The sequence below is a fragment of the Thamnophis sirtalis genome, unplaced genomic scaffold (genome assembly GCF_051295495.1).
Source record: "Thamnophis sirtalis isolate CommonGarterSnake01/CBP01778 unplaced genomic scaffold, rThaSir2_p1.2 scaffold_11, whole genome shotgun sequence".
NCBI lineage: Eukaryota > Metazoa > Chordata > Lepidosauria > Squamata > Natricidae > Thamnophis > Thamnophis sirtalis.
In genome coordinates this window covers 64,120,918-64,141,579 of record NW_028261391.1, presented here as the reverse complement: position 1 = coordinate 64,141,579, position 20,662 = coordinate 64,120,918, and the positions used below count along the sequence as shown (strand labels likewise).

The window sequence follows — 20,662 nt, the reverse complement described above, 5'->3', positions numbered from 1 at the left end:
ATGTAGAGCACATTGCAGTAGTCCAGTCTAGAGGTCACAAGGGCACGAGTGACTGTTGTGAGGGCCTCCCGGTTCAGGTAGGGACGCAACTGGTGCACCAGGCGAACCTGGTTGATCCTAATTGAAGTTTTAGCTCCCAGAAGAATCCTAAGCTAGAAAGGTGATAGAAGAAACAAAGACTGATCAGCATCTTCTCTTTCCTCACTTTTTTTTAAACGTTCTAGGTATTTGGTGGTCTTGGCATTTTCTTGTTCTTGTTCTTTTCTATAGCAAAAAAATCGATATTGGGTGCACCGAGGTACACCCAAGTTGCACCTGTCCTCCGCGAGCTGCTCTGGCTACCAATTGGTCTCCGGATACGCTTCAAGGTGTTGGTTATTACCTTTAAAGCCCTACATGACTTAGGGCCAGCGTACCTTCGAGACCGCCTACTGCCACATACCTCCCAGCGGCCAGTAAGATCCCACAGATTGGGCCTCCTTCAGATGCCGTCAGCCAGACGGTGTCGGCTGGCGGGGCCCCGGAGGAGAGCCTTCTCTGTGGCTGCTCCGACTCTTTGGAATCAGCTACCCCCAGAGATCCGGACCATACCCACTCTCATGGCCTTCAGGAAAGCTGTAAAAACCTGGCTGTTCCGGCAAGCCTGGGGCTGTTGACCTCATTGTTGAGGTCCAGCCCCGATTAGAATGAATGTATGTGGTGTTGTGATTTTAAACTGTCTTTTTCTCTCTTTTTTTTCCCTCTTTTTTGTAAGCCGCCCGGAGTCCTTCAGGATTGGGCGGCATATAAATTTTGATAATAAATAAAATAAATAAATAATAAAATCCCAACTCAAAGTTATTTCTGAGAGTCTTATTGTCCTATACAGCATTTTCTAGGTGGGCCAGGTATCCATAGGACATTACCTAATCATTCCAGAATTAGCTGCAAAGTACAATATGAGGGCATTTTAAACAAACAAAATAAAATAAAAATATCATAAAAGCCTCATCTTAACACATGCATTTTCACAATTAAATACTCCTCGCATTTATGTCCATATATTATCTGAACAAAAATGAGGCAAAGAGAAAAACATAGTTTGCCTCTAAAGCAGACATACAGACTAGCTCTATACTATCTGTAAATCCAACAGTTAAATATAGATATTTAACTATTAAGTATGTCTTTCTTAACAACCTATGAAAGCATCTCTCTCCTAATAACATTACCTATTTGTTAGCTTGAAATATGAATACATTCTCTTCTAATTTCCATTCCTCAACCAACAAATTCCTGTAGGCTTCTGAATGTGCTATGTAGGTTTTAGGGGTGGGTTGTTAATCCCGTTCCAACCGGTTCGGTTGGAATGGGACCGGCGGCGTCCTCTTGCACGCACGCAGTTCATGCATGCGTCTTAGCGCCTGCGCGATGCACCAGCTGCTCGCGGAGACTCGCGCAGGCGCTGTATGTGCCATCCAGCTGCTCGTGGAGAATCACGCAGGCGCTGTATGTGCCATGCGCCTGCGTGGAAGCGCAGAAGCCTTCAAAGACCAGTAAGGAGCGCGGGTGGGCCCTTCGCCGTTCCCGGAAGTTACTTACTTCCTGGTTCGCCAACCAACCGGTTCGCGGGGACCGCCGCAAACCGGTTGAAACCCACCCCTGGTAGGTTTATGTAGGTGGAAGGCTACTGAAAAGATGACAGTCCAGGTTCTATACGCTAGCGTCACACAATGGGATAAGCTCTGATTCCTGCCCAATTCCTGCCCATCTAGCAGTTCGAAAGCATGCAAATGTGAGATTAATAGGTGCCACTTTGGTGGGAAGTTTAATAGTGTTCATGTGCCTTGGATGTATAGGCATGCTCCTCGGGATGATGAGGAAAAGGAACCAAAATAGAACCAGCCATCCTTCAGGAAGAAGTTATGTGCACAATGAGCCAACTCTCAAACAACAAGGCCCCAGGTGTTAACACTGTTGCTGCAGAATCGTTAAGGCCTGTACAACCAACGTAAAGGATTTATCAGATGTTCAAACTAGCTTCAGAAAGGGACATGTCAGGAGCTGCACTGGTTACCGATCAGTCTCCAGATACGCTTCAAGGTGCTAGTCGTAACTTATAAAGCCCTTCATGGTATTGGATCTGGGTACTTGAGAGACCGCCTGCTGCCAATTACCTCCCACAGACCCGTTAGATCTCACAGGGTTGGCCTCCTCCGGGTTCCATCTACTAGCCAATGCCATCTGGCTACTACCCGGAGGAGGGCCTTCTCTGTGGCAGCTCCGGCCCTCTGGAACGAGCTCCCCACAGGGATTCGGACCCTCAGCTCTCTCCAGGCCTTCCGAAAAGCCGTCAAAACCTGGCTTTGCCGGCAGGCCTGGGGTTGATGAGTTCCCTCCCCTCTCTACTTGTATGGTTGCGTGACTCTTGCTTATTTTAATTATCTGTAGTTTGTTGTATGTTCCCTCTTTCCCCTTTTTTAATTGTTCGCCGCCCTGAGTCCTCCTGGAGAAGGGCGGCATACAAATAATAAAATTCATTCATTCATTCATGACCATACTGTAAATCTGTATACATCTGCTTTATTGACTATAACCTTTGAGTCTATCAATCATGAAAAGCTATGTAGAACTCTAGATACCAACACATCTAATCAAGTTGGCGTAGTTGATGTACACAAATAAGAAAGACACTGTGTGAGCATCATATGGTGACACTGATTGGTTCAAGATACGGAGTGTGTCAAGGTTACATTTTGTCATCATTCTTATTCAACCTATATGCCGGAGAGATCGCAAGGAAGTGGAACTTGAAGAATCAAAACTGGAGGAGATTGGAGGCAGGAATGTCAACAATTTTTGATATGCTGATGACATAATTTTCAGAAACCAAAGAAAGCCTGAAACATCTCATCAAAAGAATTAAAGAAGTTAGCGAGAAATTCGGCCGCTTCTTAAAAGAACAAAAAGACAAAACTTATGACCACTACAAGGAATGGAAATATCAGAATAACAATTGACGGTGAAGAAATCAAATGTGTGCAACAAGTGCTTTTCCTAGTTCTGCAATTCACTCGCAGACTGACCAAAACAGTGAATGAAGTCCAAAATGTCAAATCACACTGGATTACCTAGAAAAGATGTGCATGAACCAAGTATGGGAAAGCAAGGACATCAGCCTGGCAACTAAATGAAGATTAGTCCACCCTATCATGTTTCCCATAGCTTACCACAGAGGTGGGTTCCTACCACTTCGCACCTATTCGGTAGAACCGGTTCGTCAAATCTACCGAACCGGTTAGAAGAGGTTCCACCAGTGGACCTGGAAAGCAGGCCACACCTACAGAAGAGGTTCCAAAAATTTTTGAAACCCACCACTGGCAAGGATCTTGTAACTTGACAGCTTTAAGACTTGCATGCTTCAATGCCAGAGTTTCTGAATAGCTACTTGGACCGACCTAAGTACTAATTCATAATTTCATATCCGGTCACATGGGCGGCAAGCCACTCCCATCCAGTCACATGGGTGGCAAGTCACTCCCACAAAGGAGGCCACATCGACAGAGTAGGTTCCAACAATTTTTGAAACCCACCACTGGCTTACCATCATATTTACAAAAACCAAGCGTGGGAGGTAGCTAAAGGACTTTCATGTAGATATCCTGCCTAAATCAACTGATATTTAAGCCACCTACATGTAGTCCTCGACTTATGACAATTGGGAATTTCCACTGCTAAGATAATTGTTAAGTGATTTTGAGATCTTTTTCGCCACATTTGTTAAGCAATGCCGTTATTAAGCAAAGCTGGCTTCCTCTATTGACTTTGCTTGTTGGAAGCTGGCTGGGAAGGTTGCAAATAACGATCATCTGACTCTGGGACAATACAACCAATTTTAAAGCATCCAGATTTTTGACAACATAACTGTGGGATGCAGCAAAAGTTGTAAGTACAAGAACCAGTTATATCCTGAGTCCCTTTTTCTAGCGAGGTTGTAACTTTAAATAATTAGTTGTATACTCTGGTTTCTCTTCAGATCGTATAAAATTTACACCAGCCCAAAATTTGAGAGAAAACTTTTATAAGGTGTTTTATAGATGGCATTTAGATCCTAAAAAACTGGCCTGTATATGTATCGGAATTTACAACCTAAATGCTGGAGATGTGATTGTGTTGATAATACATATTTCCATATATGGTGGACTTGTAGGAAAGTTAAAGCATTTTGGATAAAAATATGGTGGATTATGCAAAATGTTCTTTAAAAAAGGATAAAGTTTACCCCTCATTTATTCCTGTTAGGTATAACTACTGATTGTACTGTTATAGAGACTAACTTGATTTTGTATTTAATAACGGCAGCAAGACTGTTGGTGTCGCAATACTGGAAGAAGGAAGAGTTGCCTACTATTCAAGAATGGACATTAAAAGTCACAAACCTAGCAGAGATGGCTAAAATATCAGCATATCTCAAGGACCACTCAGATGAGAGATATAAACTGGAGTGGAGAAGATGGATCGACTATATTCAAAATAAATACGGGACTAAGAAATTCCAGATAGTTTACGACTGAAGAAACAAGGAATGACATAATCTGTTTAGAGTTAGCCTAACAAAAGAGGAGTTAAAGCTCAAATGAAAGATGATGCTAATTTTCTTTAAGTTTATTTTAGAACATCTATGTTAAAGATTTATACCCTGTATTTGTTCTGGGAAGTCAGGGGGGGGGGAAGGTTGGGGGGGTTGGGTTCGGGAGGGGAGGGTGGGGAGAGGGGAGGTAAATATTTGTAAAAGCTTTTTTTTTCTCAAAAATTTTCAATAAAAATAATAATTAGTTGTAAGTCAAGGACTGCCTCTGTTAACTTGATTTCTTTGAGTAGGTTTTAAAGTGACTTGAAAAATAACAGGTCTTAAAACAATAAATGAAAAGCTTCAGTAAGTTCCCTTTTATTCATTGCCTCTTAAGCAAACCAACTTCTAAGTATATAAATCTGTTGAAGCTGCAGTACAGACATTTCAAATTCAATTAATTCTGGAAGCCAAGTTAGATTTGTGTGGTCCGCTGAATTGACTTAGCGGGATCCGCTAATATTCCTTTATGGCTTTTCTATTAAGGGGTTTATAGAAATAGTTTTCTCCTAATTTATAAAAAAAAAACCGTGGAAGATTTAATACGAGACAGGGAAGCAGATAAGGAGGCTTCCAGGGAAATCAAGTCTTTCATGCTGCAATTAAGAAGGTGCTGGCATAAGAGTAAAACGCTTCATTTTGTTTATAGAAAAGTTTTCGTGTAAGGAGGCCATCCGTAGCTGCACTTGAGCAGTGGTGCCTATCCAAGCCAGCTTGTGGTGGACGCATGCATACATGTCTTCCAGCCTCCTGGGATTTCACAGATTTACTATCGGTGAAGGGCAATAATCACTAAAGGAGCAGCAATTATTCCCAAATCATTTAGGATTTAAAAAAATCATTGGCAAGAAGATGGAGGTCAAGAGGTGGACTGTCAGGGGAAATAAAAAAAAAACTCTACCTGTCAAACCTAGGTTTAACTTCTTCTCTGGCGGCAAGATAGGAAAGCAAAAATCAGAGAAAGGAAGGGAAGAGAAGCAGAGAAGATACAACTGAAAAGGTCACCTACTTGCTGAAGGCCAAAACGAGAATTCAAGTTTGTCAACACATTTTACACAAAGACCACGGTGGTTTCCGACAAACTTAAGTCATTCTGAAATTGTGAAAAAGTGGAATGTGAGCTGATCAACCGTAAAGAAATAATTTACTTCCCGAAACCTGTTATTGTGAGGAAAACTGTTCTGAAAACAGAAGAACTAAAAGGTGTATTACAAAACAAATAGTACAAGTATATGCGTCTACTCAAAAGTAAGTCTCCCTGAGTTCACTGGCGCATATATGTAAGGCTGAACCCTATGTCACAGGCATGCATTATCTTTAAGACTGTGGCCATTATAAAACCACTAGATTCTTCTTTCTCTTTTTTCTTCTTACACCAAAATAGTCTCACTTAGACAAAGGAAGAGGTGAAAAAAGCAATAGCAATAGCAGTTAGACTTATATAGCGCTTCATAGGGCTTTCAGCCCTCTCTAAGCGGTTTACAGAGTCAGCATATCGCCCCCACAGTCTGGGTCCTCATTTCACCCACCTCGGAAGGATGGAAGGCTGAGTCAACCTTGAGCCGGTGAGATTTGAACCGCCGAACTGCAGTCAGCTGAAGTAGCCTGCAGTGCTGCATTTAACCACTGCGCCACCTCGGCTCAGTCCTCAGGCTTCTGATATTACAAACCCAAAAGGATACTGACTGATAGGATCAGTAGGTTTGGTCTAGTGATTAAGGCACAAGGCTAGAAAGTGGGAGATCATCAGTGGTGGGTTTCAAAAATTGCTCGAACCTACTCTGTGGGTGTGGCCTCCTTTGTGGGAGTGGCTTGCCGCCCATGTGACCGGATATGAAGATGCCGACGACACTTGTCAGAACCACCTTAAATGACCTCACACACAGCACTGGCGTGCATAAGAATAGGATGTAAACTTGTTTTTTAAAAGGCATCTTTGGTTTGCGTTAAAACAACTTCAACACACGCAATGTTCTGATTGCACCACAAACGCAGTAGTCATCCTTACCTTTCACAGAGGCACTGAGTTTTATAAATAGGAGCATGATAGTGTAGAATAATCCTATCCAAGGACCAGTGGTGGGTTTCAAAAAATTTCGGAACCTCTTCTGTAGGTGTGGCCTGCTTTTCGGGTCCACAGGTGGAACCTCTTCTAACTGCTTTGTCTTTGTATTTTAAATTTTTTAGTATTTTTAAAACTGTTTTTATGTAAGCCGCCCGGAGTCCTTCGGGATTGGGCGGCATACAAATTCATTAAATCTTGAATCTTGTGTCAAACAGATGGCTCAGACAATGCAAGTGATATTCTTGATTTCAATTTAGCACAGTGACGTTAGAAAAAGTGAATTACCTTGATTACCACTGTAGCTGCATTCTTACATTTTCTTGTCTATTTTTAGCACTATCAGAAATTTGCAAGTAGCAAACTAGAGGCAGGCACATACTTGTGTAACCTATTATAATTCTCATTAGACTAGGACAATTTACAACCAACAGATGCTATTTATTATGATATGAAGCTATTGGAACCTTAACATTATTTTGGTATTATCGCAATGCAGTAAAAATCACTGTTAACAACTACTTTAAAAATAATCGGCATAAGGCTATTTCTGTAACCTTTAAAGGTGGGTAACTCTCTGTCATATTACTGAATCATAAGAAGAGCTTGGTTATCTTTAAGAGTTTTAAATTTCCCATTAAAGTAATTCCAGCAATCTTTTCTCCCTAAAGCTGTTCAGGAAAGGTTAAAATGAAAATTGGACTTCAGGGAGTCCCTTCCATCCCACCAGTCGGTTGAAAACGTCTCAGCTGAAGCAAGCAAAGGCAGGATCACTTTACAAAGCAGTTATCAAGGGAAAGGATTGGTGATCACTTTATTGATTAAAGTAATTCCAAAAATTTCAAACTTTAGCCACTACAGAGGCAAGACAATCGAAAAATGATACAGGGGCAAAATGAAGACAGATGAAGACTATTACAAGTTTAACAAAGCACAGATGGAAATTTACAGTGATTTAATGATGCAGTTAATGTCATATTTAAGTGCAACACATAAATGGACCTGAACATTTTATGATGAAAGTCATCACTCTAGTCTTTATTTTATTACCCTACTGACATGCACATAAAGTGTCTTTTCCAAGTATCACTCAGATACATTTTTGCAGGAGATAATATTTTCACTTCCAGCAGCAACCTGGATCCAAATGAACAAAAATGGTATTTGTGCTTTCACATTCTGAATTGTATTATCTGTAACAAGAAGGTTGGAATGGTGTAACTAAATCAGGGTGAGAGTAAAGATATACTTTTTGATTTTAAGAGAGGTAGATGCTATATATAGATTGGAGAGAAACAAAGCTGCAATGGTCCAGATCCCCAAATTCAGTAGCAACAATAAATAAATGGTACCCAAGCACTCAAAAAGTGAGCATTAAAAAATTTGATATAAAACATCAAATGTATTAATTTTGATCTAAACTTGTAAAAAAAAAATACCTCTAACAGATAATGACCATAGTGTTATAAAGTAGCCATTATCAACCTTCTGCATTCCATTTAGTTTGGACAACAACCGGAAAAGGGTTCACCGACAAATGCGCGCACGACAAAAGCGCGCCAACAAAACCGCGGAGAGAAAACCATGACGTTCAAATTGCGCCCACAACAGCGCGCCAACAAAAGCGCGCCTTCAACAAACAATGCGAAAACAACGTAATAACTCTAACCCTAACCCTGAACCTAACCCTAATCCTTACCTTAACCCTAATCATGCTTTTGTGGGCCCGGTTTCGACGTCGCGGTTTTCTCACTGCGGTTTTGTTGGCACGCTTTTGTCATCCGTGCATTTGTCGGGTCACGCCGGAAAAGCAATATTGATGCACTGACTTAAATAAATATGTAACATTTTAGGTAAACACATAAAAAGTTTTTTAAAAATATACTGTTATCCAAAATCCAGAAAAGCCAATATATACCTTTAATTGGACAAAATGATGTATCACAGGGCAACCTTTTTTTGTATCTCAAATGCAAATAATATTCTAACAGGCCAATTTACAGAATGTGTCCAAAATCTGGCACCCATGACCCAGAAATGACATTTGAGAATGGTAGGGCTGCTTCAGTGCTGCTGCTGCATTTCTGGGCTGCTGCTGTGGTCATATTATCGTCATTATGTTCCTTATCAATATTCTCTGAATATTCTCTGACAGTTTCCAAGCCAGTCTTGCAATCCCTTCTCCACTCAGAAGCAGCCGTTTACCTACCTGCTGGGAACAGAGGGAGGGGGGAACAGGGAGGAAGGAATCCCTGTGCATCCTCCCCAGTCTATGCCACCATCCGGCACACTTCACCTACCTGTGCTGCATCCAGCACTTCTTGCACATACACCCTAATCTGTGCTGCCCTCCCCCCATGTGCCATCTCTGATCTGCATTAATATCCCCAAGCTACCTTCCTAACCCACACCTGCATAGCACCTTGTTGTGGTTCGGTAGCAGCCTTTGGAGCTGCTATCAGACTCTGACACAGAAACCTCCTGTGAGTGGTTTCAGGATGCTCACAGGAGAAGATAACAAGCAGCTGTGGCTCGTTAAGGATCTCCTCCTGCGGATAAAAGACTGATGGTGCCACACCCTAGTTGCAGAGGTCAACATTCATTCCATTCCGTGCCTGTCCTAGTCAAGTGTCTGTTTGTTTGCAATCATTGAAAAGAAGCACTTGGATAAGTGATTTGCTTTATATAAACCTGTTTTGCTGTTTAACTTTTTGCCAGAGAATTTATCTATGTTTATTTTGGGTTCGCAGCCAGCAAAAGCCGGGACTGATAAAACATTCCTTTGCAAGCTGTGTGTGGCTGTCGTTTCTGAACGAGCAAGGTGGGGGTCAGAACAGTATCCCTACTTGACAAGGTATGTCTCACACACCCCTGCAACGTCCATGCATTCTTCTTGATCTGTGCCAAATCTGAGTACCCTATTTGACCCACGCAGCATCTCTTACACATATCCATTATCCCTCACACACACAAGCAGCAAGTTATCTGTAATTTCTGAGAAATTCTGAGACATACGTAAATACAAAAATATTTTAAGCAAGTTAGAGAACCTAAAGAATTACCCCTTCCAATCTCCCCAATTCAACAAAATTTCAATTGGAGAATAAAAATGAAACCCGCATCTAGCTTCAGGCAGTGCAGGCACACACAGCTGGCTTGAAGTTTGAACATCTACATTTTATTTAACTTGTAAGTCAGTCATTCTATCAAGCTAGCATCTGTTAAAACACCCTGAAACCAACCTTGCTTCTAAGTTCTGGAAGCCAAGCACAGAAAAGACAGTTTGTTCTTATGAAGGCAAGAATCCAAAGGAAGCAACCATGGTGTGTTTGGAGTTTCCTTTCTATATCTTTACCATGTCTACATTCTGGTTTTGTTGCACAGTTTCTCAATTATATTGCTTTTTAAAGCAATCACTCTACAGAATTCTTTCAAAATCTTTCCACTTCTTTTTTTTTAACCAATACATTTTACTGATATATTTTTTTAAAGATTTTTGTCTTGTCAGGTTTTCAGAGCTGGGATTAATGGATTAGTACAAGTGGAAACTGTGTTCAGACTTAGCCAACTCATTGCCAGAAAGATAGCAACAAATTGGAAAATGTCTAGAGAAGCACAACAAAAACTGTTAAGAATGTTGAAGGGTTGAACCGAGAAGGAAGATTACACCAAGCAAAACAAATAGCTTAACCGAGAGATAGCTAGAAAGAAAGAACAAGAGAGTGGGCTTGAAATAGCCGACTGGTTGAAAATATCACAGAACAAGTGCCATTTTCGGGAAGAATGTCATCTCACGAAATTTAGAGATATCTAGATTTTAAACAATCTAATTGACCAATTAAACTTACTTTCGGAAAAAGATGCTAAGTTGTATCAATACTTAAAAAGAACCCCTGGGGGCATTTTTAGGGGAAAGCCATATGACGTACTCTAGTAGCTACCTGCCAATTACCTCCCTACGACCAATTAGATTTATTTATTTATTTATCTATCTATCATCTATCTATCTATCTATCTATCTATCTATCTATCTATCTATCTATCTATCTATCTATCTATCCATCCATCCATCCATCCATCCATCCATCCATCCATCCATCCATCCATCCATCCATCCATCCATCCATCTATCTATCTATCTATCTTGTATGCCGCCCACTACCGGAGGACTCCGGGCGGCTCACAAAAGACAAGGGGGAAAACGAGACAAAGACAACATATTAAAAACAAAACCAACATTCACAATTTCCGTGGAGGTAAATACTTCTCAGCACCCCCCCCCCCCCAGCCTGCTGGAACAGCCAGGACTTGGTGGCTTTGCGGAAGGCCGGGAGGGTAGTAAGGGTCCGGATCTCAACAGGGAGCTCGTTCTAGAGGGCTGGAGCTGCAACAGAGAAGGCTCTCCCCCGGGGAGTTGCCAGCCGACATTGGCTGGCAGATGGAATCCGGAGGAGACCTAACCTGTGCGATCTAATTGGTCTGAGAGAGGTAATCGGCTACTTGGAAAAGACACTTTATGTGCATGTCAGTAGGGTAATAAAATAAAGACTAGATCCCACAGATTGGGCCTCCTCCGAATACCATCAGCTAGCCAATGTCGACTGTCGACCCCTCGGGGGAGGGCCTTCTCTGTGGCTGCTCCGGCCCTTTGGAACGATCTCCCCGTGGAGATTCGGACCTTCACCACCCTTCTGGCTTTCCGCAAAGCCGTCAAGACCTGGCTATTCCGGCAGGCCTGGGGCTGATGAGTTCCCAGCCCCACTTGAATTGCTGTGACCGTTGTGTTGTTTTTAATCTGTTTTGTGCATCTTGTTGTTGTCTTGTTTGTTTTTTGTATTTCCCCCTTCCGCACTTGTTTGTTAGCCGCCCTGAGTCCCCCGGGAATAGGGCAGCATACAAGTATAATAAACAAACAAACAAACAATACCTGTGTGACATGAACTGAACTTACAATTTGATACATACCTTAAGTTTTCGTGCAACCTGGTGATGCTAGGACAATGAGCTTCTCAACACCATTGGCAAGCATTTAGGAATATGCCACATTTAGACAATTTTCGACACAAAAATCTTTACTTGACTTACAATATTGGCCTTAATTAGGTCAGGCAGGAAAAAAAATCCCTGTGATGCTCTATGGATTGAAAAGGTAGATATTGGACGAAACAGGATACAAACATCACCAACATTATGGCACTATGGAAAACTTTGAAGGGTATCCTACATGGCTTAGGACCTGGATACCTACAGGACCGCCTCCTGCCACATACCTCCCAGCGACCTATAAGATCTCACAGATTGGGCCTCCTTCGGGTACCGTCGACCGGGCAATGCCGGTTGGCGACTACTCGGGGGAGGTCTTTCTCTGTAGCTTACCCGGTCCTGTGGAATGATCTCCCTGCAGAGATCCGGACCCTTCCCACTCTCTCGGCCTTCCGTAAAGCCACTAAAACCTGGCTGTTCCGGCAGGCCTGGGGCTGTTGACCCCAAAATATGGTCCAGCCCCACTTGGAATGGAGTGCATGGTGTGTTTTTAAATCTATCTCTTCTTTCCTTCCCTTCTTTTTGATTTATTTGTATTGTTAGCCGCCCGGATTGGGCGGCATACAAGTGTTATTAAACTTTGAAACTTTATTAAACTACCATGGACGGCCAGGAAAACCAGCAACTGGATCCTAGAAGAAATCAACCCAGGAATCTCCCTGAGAGCGCTAATGAGACTTCAACTATTGTATTGTAATAAATGGCAATCTATTGTATTTTGGCAAATCCAAAACATTGAAGGAGAAAGAGAATGATCAATGGCAAGACGGATAGCAATAGCAATAGCAGTTAGACTTATGTACCACTTCATAGGGCTTTCAACCTTCTCTAAGCGGTTTACAGAGTCAGTATATCACCCCCACAGTCTGGGTCCTCATTTCACCCACCTCGGAAGGATGGAAGGATGAGTCAATCTTGAGCCGGTGAGATTTGAACCGCTGAACTGCAGCTAACAGTCAGCTGAAGTGGCTGCAGTACTGCACTCTAACCACCGCGCCACCTCGGATGAATTTGACTACAGCAGCAATGAAGTCTGAGACACTTAAAAGGGAATCCATGCATGTGATCTAATCAGATTAGTCAACACTAATCTGATAACACCTAATTAATCAACCCATCAGTCAGGTTTGAACTTATCCCCAGTTTTGATACAAATGAAGCAAAATGTCCTAGAGGTGCTTTTTCAAGAGGCAACTTGATTTTTTTTTGTTTTTTCTTGAAGATATTTAGCTTCTCATCAAAGAAGCTTCTTCTGGCAAAGCAAGATCTACTGTAGTTATATGATCTATAATAGCAATAGCAATAGCAGTTAGACTTATATACCGCTTCATAGGGCTTTCAGCCCTCTCTAAGCGGTTTACAGAATCAGCATATCGCCCCCACAGTCTGGGTCCTCATTTCACCCACCTCGGAAGGATGGAAGGCTGAGTCAACCTTGAGCCGGTGAGATTAGAACCGCTGAACTGCAGATAACAGTCAGCTGTAGTGGCCTTCAGTACTGCACCTTAACCACTGCGCCACCTCGACTCTGTTTAATAATTCTGCTGAATATTTGAAGTAAGTACTTGAATTGAAGATTAATTCAGGATTCATGGGACAGCTTACATTATAAAGGACAATAAAAACAGAAAGAAAAATAATATATTTCCTTAGATTATTACTTATTTAAAGATATTTCTTTGGTTTTGTTTACATTATAAAATAGATTTTAAAAGAAGAAAAAAATAATAAATATCCTAAGATTTTTGCTTATTTAATGATGTCTCTTTAGTCTATTACTTATATAATTTAAATGAATGTACATGCTACCGAATAACTATATTCAGTAGTTTTGGCAGGAGCATTCTTCATAATTTTCATCAATAGCAATAGCAATAGCAGTTAGACTTATATACCGCTTCATAAGGCTTTCAGCCCTCTCTAAGCGGTTTATAGAGTCAGCATATCGCCCCCAACAACAATCCGGGTCCTCTTTTCACCCACCTCGGAAGGATGGAAGGCTGAGTCAACCCTGAGCCAGTGAGATTTGAACAGCCGAACTGCAGATAACAGTCAGCTGAAGTGGCCTGCAGTACTGCACCAGAGTTGGGTTCCTACCAGTTCGCACCTATTCGGTAGAACCGGTTCGTCAAATCTACCGAACCGGTTTGAAGAGGTTCCACCAGTGGACCTGGAAAGCAGGCCACACCTACAAAAGAGGTTCCAAAAATTTTTGAAACCCACCACTGACACACACACACACACACAGAGACAGACAGACTGACACACAGAGAGAGAGAAAGAGAAAGAAAGGAAGAAATAAAGAAAAAAGAAAGAGTGAGAAAGAGATGAAAAGAAAAAAGGAACAGAGACAAAAGGAAGGAAGAGAGAGAGAGAGAGAGAGAGAGAGAGAGAGAGAGAGAGAGAGAGAGAGAGAGAGAGAGAAAGAGAAAGAAAACGCATGGCTGGCAAGCCACTCCCACCAGGTCACATGGCCGGCAAGCCACTCCCACAAAGGAGGCCACACCCACAGAGTAGGTTCAAAAAACTTTGAAACCCACCACTGTACTGCACCCTAACCACTGCGCCACCTCGGCTCTTTATAATCAAGTAAATTATTACTGCTTCTTGGGAGAGAGGATATAACTTTTCATTATAACTACCCTATCACTGAGCATTAATTTTATCTCTGGCCACTGGTTGGAACAAAGAATTCAGCTTCACATAATATTCCAGTGCCAATGGGAAACCTTTAGAAACCTTTCTACATGTTTATTATCTGCTTGTATGAACAATTTAACATGAGGGAAGTGAAGTGAAGCAAGTTTTATTTTCAAAGCTGTTTCCTGCAAATTCAATACATTTTTGTGCAACTGAATTGGTTTCATATGTCTTCCCCAATGAATTATATTATCCTCCCGTTTCCATCCTAGGAAAGGTAAAATCAACTCTGACAATGTTCGGAAATCTTACCTGGTGAGGTTCAATGCCCATTTCCGTCAAAGCTGACTGGAAAAACATTTTGGCTGGTTTTCCCACCACCTCAGCTTGAATATCACAGGCGTACTAGGCAATAGGACAAAAATAACACTGTTACTTTCAAAACAAAAGTGTCTGATTTACACACATTACTTGCTTCCAAGCTATTGACATTGAAATGATGCTAACATTCTAAAACACATCTTAAGGGAGAAATACTATTTGTAGCAATATCAAGAATAATCTCCAGGGATTATGTCCAATTTTTTGAAGACGCATTTTTGATGATACAAGGGAATGCATAGGGAATTTATCAGAGGGAGAAAGATTCTGCTGTTCTTTCATATAGCCTAGTATTCTGACCCCCTCCTCCGTCCAGTAATGAAAGCCGAGACAAGCGTAAAATAGAATGTCCTTTAATAACAAGACTAGACTCTCGGTGGCTGAAAGCCAAATAAACAAACAGATAAGGACCTTGGCAGCAAGTCCGACACCTTGGCAGCAATGCAAACAAACTCTGGCAGCAATCCAGCCTGCCAAGTTCGTTTCTCTTTAGTCCAAGCGTTGACTTCTGCAAGAAGGGCGTGGCACAAGCAGTCTCTTTTATAGTCTGGAGAGGAGCTTAATGACCATCAGCTGAGTGTGATTACATCCTGTAATTACGTAGTTGTTCTTGACGCCGAGTAGCCCTTCGACGGAGTGCATCCCAGAACAACTCACTGTTGCTTTCTGGATCGCTCTCTCTTGTCTCCTCCCCACTGATCCAAGGCTCAGGCGCCACCTGGTGGCCAACCAGTCTCTCTGCGCCCTGCTCGGAGTCGGAACCCTGTCCAGGGTCCTCCACATCCTCCAGGGCCGACTCATAGGGCCCCTCGCTGTCGGAGTCTGGTGGCAGCTCCAACGGCTCCTGCCGGGCCACAACAGCCTATTATGTTCAACAACCTTGGTCTAAGCAGAAGACCAGAAGAACAATTCTGGGAACAAGTAGAGCCATTTAAATATTTCAAATTAAGCATCAAAGTTCCGATCCTAATTGAGGTCATAAGCTCCAGATGCTCCGTTCATGTTATATGTACACAACCAATCCCACTTGGAAAAAGGTTTGATGTAAGCATCAGCACTCTGAACTGTGGTTGGCTACACACATCCATGTCTGGTTTGTTTCTGCAACCAAACAAGACAGACACAGACTTCAGAGCCGAGGTGGCGCAGTGGTTAGGGTGCAGTACTGCAGGCCACTTCAGCTGACTGTTATCTGCAGTTCAGCGGTTCTAATCTCACCGGCTCAAGGTTGACTCAGCCTTCCATCCTTCCAAGGTGGGTGAAATGAGGACCCAGACTGTGGGGGCAATATGCTGACTCTGTAAACCGCTTAGAGAGGGCTGAAAGCCCTATGAAGCGGTATATAAATCTAACTGCTATTGCTATTGCTATTCAGAGGATAATTAGAATTGCAGAAAATACAATTACTGCCAACCTGTCTTCTATTGAGGACCTGTATACTGCACAAGTCAAAAAGAAGGCTGGGCAAATATTTACAGACCTCTCCTGGACATAAATTGTTTCAACTCCTACCCTGAAAACAAAGCTATAGAGCACTGCACACCAGAACAACTAGACACCAGAACAATTTCTTCCTGAACGCCATCACTCTGCTAAACAAATACTTCCCTCAACACTGTCAAACTATTTACTAAGTCTGCACTACTATTAATCTTCTCATCGTTCCTATCACCCATCTCCTCCCACTTATGACTGCATGACTGTAACTTTGTTTCTTGTATCCTTACAATTTATATTAATTGTTTCCTAATATGATTTGATTGCTTATTTGTACCTTATGACTATCATTATTTTACTTTATTATTCTTGACAAATGTATCTTCTCTTTTATGTACACCGAGAGCACATGCACCAAAGACAAATTTCTTGTGTGTCCAATCACTCTTGGCCAATAGAGAATTCTATTCTATTCTATCCCATCAAGGAAGATGTTTAAGACTATGAGATCAAAGACTTGTCTTGGCCAAAAAAATTGCCATGTTTTGAATTAGTTGAAAATTCTTGGTTTTTTTTAAAAGATCCTCTTTTTTCTGGCTAGGTCCTGTGTCCTACAGTAATATGGTAACATATTTAGTAATATGCACATGTTTAGTGGTATATAAATGTTTTAATAAAATAAACAAATACATTAGGACACTTTTGCTGGACTAAAGCACATTATCTACTAAAAATAAATAAATACCTCCAGGGCTTTCATATATGCTCCGACATCTAGTTTTAGTCCATCTGTTTCTTTATAATAGCGTCTGAAATTGAAAATATGCAGATTTAAAGTGTAATCCAGAGAGTTAGCAATTGTTCCAAATTCCCTGTTACTACTACATATTCTTAGCAATATTATCTTCTCTTATTATAAATGGCTTTGATCATAGCACATATCACTGACAGAATCAAACCAGCATTGCAAAAAGCCTTGGACTCGCTATCTAAGCTGGCAAGCTCACTCTAATCGCAATTTCTTTGCAAATGCTAAGGGGGGGACTTATTCCAAATAACTATGTTTGGTGATGAAGAAGCTCAGCAGCTGACTTTCTTTAGCAAACGTTCAAAATATGACTCAGTAGATCCCTTTCTTTTTTTCCTTTTATTAGAACAATAAAAAGGGAGAACTGTACAATTCGAGTGTTTTTTAACGTTCCTAAACAAATAGGTAAGGAGCAAAAATGCATAGGATGAGCAGTCAGATAAGATTTTATGCTATATCCTTCTGCCATTTTCGATTAATCAGCAAAGCCTCTCTTTAAAGTGACCGCTTGACCTTTGCTAGAACAGCCATTAACCTTCTATAGTCTAGCGTAAACAGCTTAATTTTCTGACAGTGGCATGACAGAGGAAATTACAAAGCCAATTCCCACTTTCAACCCAAAACAGATGCTAAATGTAAATCATTCCATTTTCACAAGGACAGCATTCTGCTTCAGTCAAGAGCATACACTAAAACTTTAGACGAAAGAATTCTGCGTTTTTTCCCCCCTAAAGCAAGTTAAAGAAATAAACATTATTAACACTTATACTTTACATAATATTAGTAACTCATGAGAAAAGTGGCTGAGAGGGCATTGAATGGAAGGCAAAACCCACACCATCAGCACTCGCAACTCAATCACAGTTGTGATCTGTATAAGATCTTACAAGAGAAAGCTGAATTATGAAATATATTCCACTTAGTATGCTTGACACAGTTCACCACCATCATGATTCCTACTTTCTTCTTACATCTCTGTATGAAGCAATAAGTAGAAGTACAGCTGGTACATGGTACAGCTAACATAAAGATATAAGAATATCAGTGAGATTTAATATTACTTAGAAATCCTACCAAGTTTAAGAGTGTTTGCAAATGATTATTTTAATTTATTTGGAAATGATTACCCTCCTTGCATTAGATTGCTTTCCACAGAATTCCTTAATTAGGACTTCTCTTGATTGTATATCAAAACAATATTTTGAGTTTTACAGAATGCAGGATAACTGACATAGAAGGGACGTTGGAGGTCTTCCAGTCCAATCCCCTGCTAAACAAATTCTAAACAAATTCTAAATATTTGAATGTTTTTATAATAATAAAAAAAGATGTTTCCAAAAATACGTTCCTGTATATTCTTAAAGATTTGATAAGGATTTCTGAAGAACTCATGACTTCTGCTGTACTTGAACAATTATGGAATTCATATACTTGAATCTCAGAGACAGTTTAGTGACATTTTAGATTCATTTTCCTACTTAAAAATATTCAAGCTTGGTTCCTTTAATGCTGTATACAAATATAGATAGAGAAATCCAAGTTTACTTACTAGTCCTTTTTGTCTAATATAATGATGAAGAGATAGATAGTCCTGCTATTGGATGCAACTAAACAGCAATTCAAGTGATGAATTAGGAAAGGCAGACTGAGACAAACCCCTTCTCCAACAGCCTCCTGACCCATTGTTTAATGATCACCATTTTGCATCTAGCTCTCAACCATAATCACCAGCTACCGTATATTTCGGAGTATAAGACGCACCGGAGTATAAGACGCATCAAGATTTTGAAGAGGTAATTTTTTTAAAAAAAGTTTTTAAAAATTTAAAAAAAAATTTTCATCTCACCGGCTCAAGCCTTCCATCCTTCCGAGGTGGGTGAAATGAGGACCCAGACTGTGGGGGCGATATGCTGACTCTGTAAACCGCTTAGAGAGGGCTGAAAGCCCTATGAAGCGGTATATAAGTCTAACTGCTATTGCTATTGCTAACTGTTAAAACTTTTAAATTGGGTCACAGATAGTTTTTAGGGGGAGTGTTGGTCGTAACTTCAAACAGTTATTAAGTGGGCAGTCATAAGTCGAGGACTACCTGTACATTGACAAAAGAGATATAGGCGCACAATAAAAAAGAGGAAGGTATGAGGAAAGTATGACAAAGAACATTAACATCCATAGCAAAAAATAATTTAAATAGGTTCAGAAAAGAAAATTGGCAGTTTATACCAGTTTTATCTTACTAGCCCTTTTTTAGCCTAACACAAGGACAGCAAGAGTTGCCCTACTATTATAGGACACCATGAACCACCATGTATCAGAAAGATGGGAAGACTGGGACAAAACTCTTTTGATTGACATACAGATGTCAAAATTGACTAAACGAAGAGAAAAGTCAATTAATCCTTTGCATTTTTCTTCAGAACGCAGTTGAGAGATATCCTTGGACAACTTACAAACTTGCAAGAAGGCAGTTAGGATTGGAAAAGGTTGTGGACATCAAACAAACGTTACTATTTTAAAAACATTTTCAGAGCTCTACTTATTAACTTACCCTCTTCCCAAAGACAGCAGAACTGGATTTTCCAGGCTTATGAGAACTCGGAAAGCATCATTCAGATTTTTGTAAGAAAAGTTGTCTGCTGCATCTCCAATTACTACACAATTAGGATTTGTTTTATCAATATCAGCAAATTCAGGAATGAGATCTAAGGAGTAATAATATAATAATATAATATAATATAATATAATATAATATAATATAATATAATATAATATAATATAATATAATATAATATAATATAATATAATATAATATAATATAATATAATATAATATAATATAATATAATATAATATAATATAATATAATATAATAATATAATATAATATAATATAATATAATATAATATAATATAATAAATATAATATAATATAATATAATATAATATAATATAATATAATATAATATAATATAATATAATATAATATAATATAATATAATATAATATAATATAATATAATATAATATAATATAATATAATATAATATAATATAATTATACAATACAATACAATACAATACAATACAATATACATACATACATACATACATATTTCTTATACTTATTTCCAAGTTCATATTAATCTAGAACTATTGAGCTAAAAGCAGTTCAAACATTACCAGAATTTCATATTCTCTCCCTCAAAGGGTACAGTATAAATGTTACTTCATAAACCAAAAACTTACTCGATTTTGTCCAGTACAGCTAAAACAGTATTGTCCACCTCCATAGAAAAGAGTTATTAACAAACCTCAGAAAATCTAATTTTTTTCTGATAAATAAATGCAAAACAAATGTGTAGAAAGTGTAGAGGGAGCATGTTCAGGGGGATCAAAATACAGGCTAATTGATAAGAAATGAAAAATGCACGCCAGGTATCCTGAATGCCTTGTCTATAGGAAATGATCGGGATGAGCCTAAGGGTGGGGTCAAACTCATCATCAGTTTGAAATTTCTATGCCCCTGGAGACCTAAGTCCATTGACTCTTATCTGGTGCCAATTCTCCTTGAATGTTAGCAGTGCAGATTCTTGTATACAGGTAGCATGAACTAAACACTTAGTACTTTTTTGGATTCTATCCTGACTTCTCGCACCTGACATTTCCATTTCCAAAAATCTTGCCCA

General features: G+C 40.1%; 1 protein-coding gene across 3 annotated transcripts in view; it reads right to left on the bottom strand.

Annotated features, from left to right (window-relative positions):
* Positions 1 to 20,662, bottom strand: part of LHPP (phospholysine phosphohistidine inorganic pyrophosphate phosphatase) — a 170,824-nt gene that overhangs the window by 121,689 nt on the left and 28,473 nt on the right. For 2 of the 3 annotated variants that reach the window (XM_087725949.1, XM_087725951.1), the window contains exons 3-5: positions 19,529 to 19,682; positions 16,918 to 16,981; positions 14,667 to 14,759 (exon numbers count right to left, since the gene is read on the bottom strand). In XM_087725949.1, the coding sequence (XP_087582075.1) occupies positions 14,667 to 14,759; positions 16,918 to 16,981; positions 19,529 to 19,682 (311 nt within the window). The remainder of the gene's footprint in view (positions 1 to 14,666; positions 14,760 to 16,917; positions 16,982 to 19,528; positions 19,683 to 20,662) is intronic. The other variant, XM_087725950.1, reaches the window with a different exon arrangement.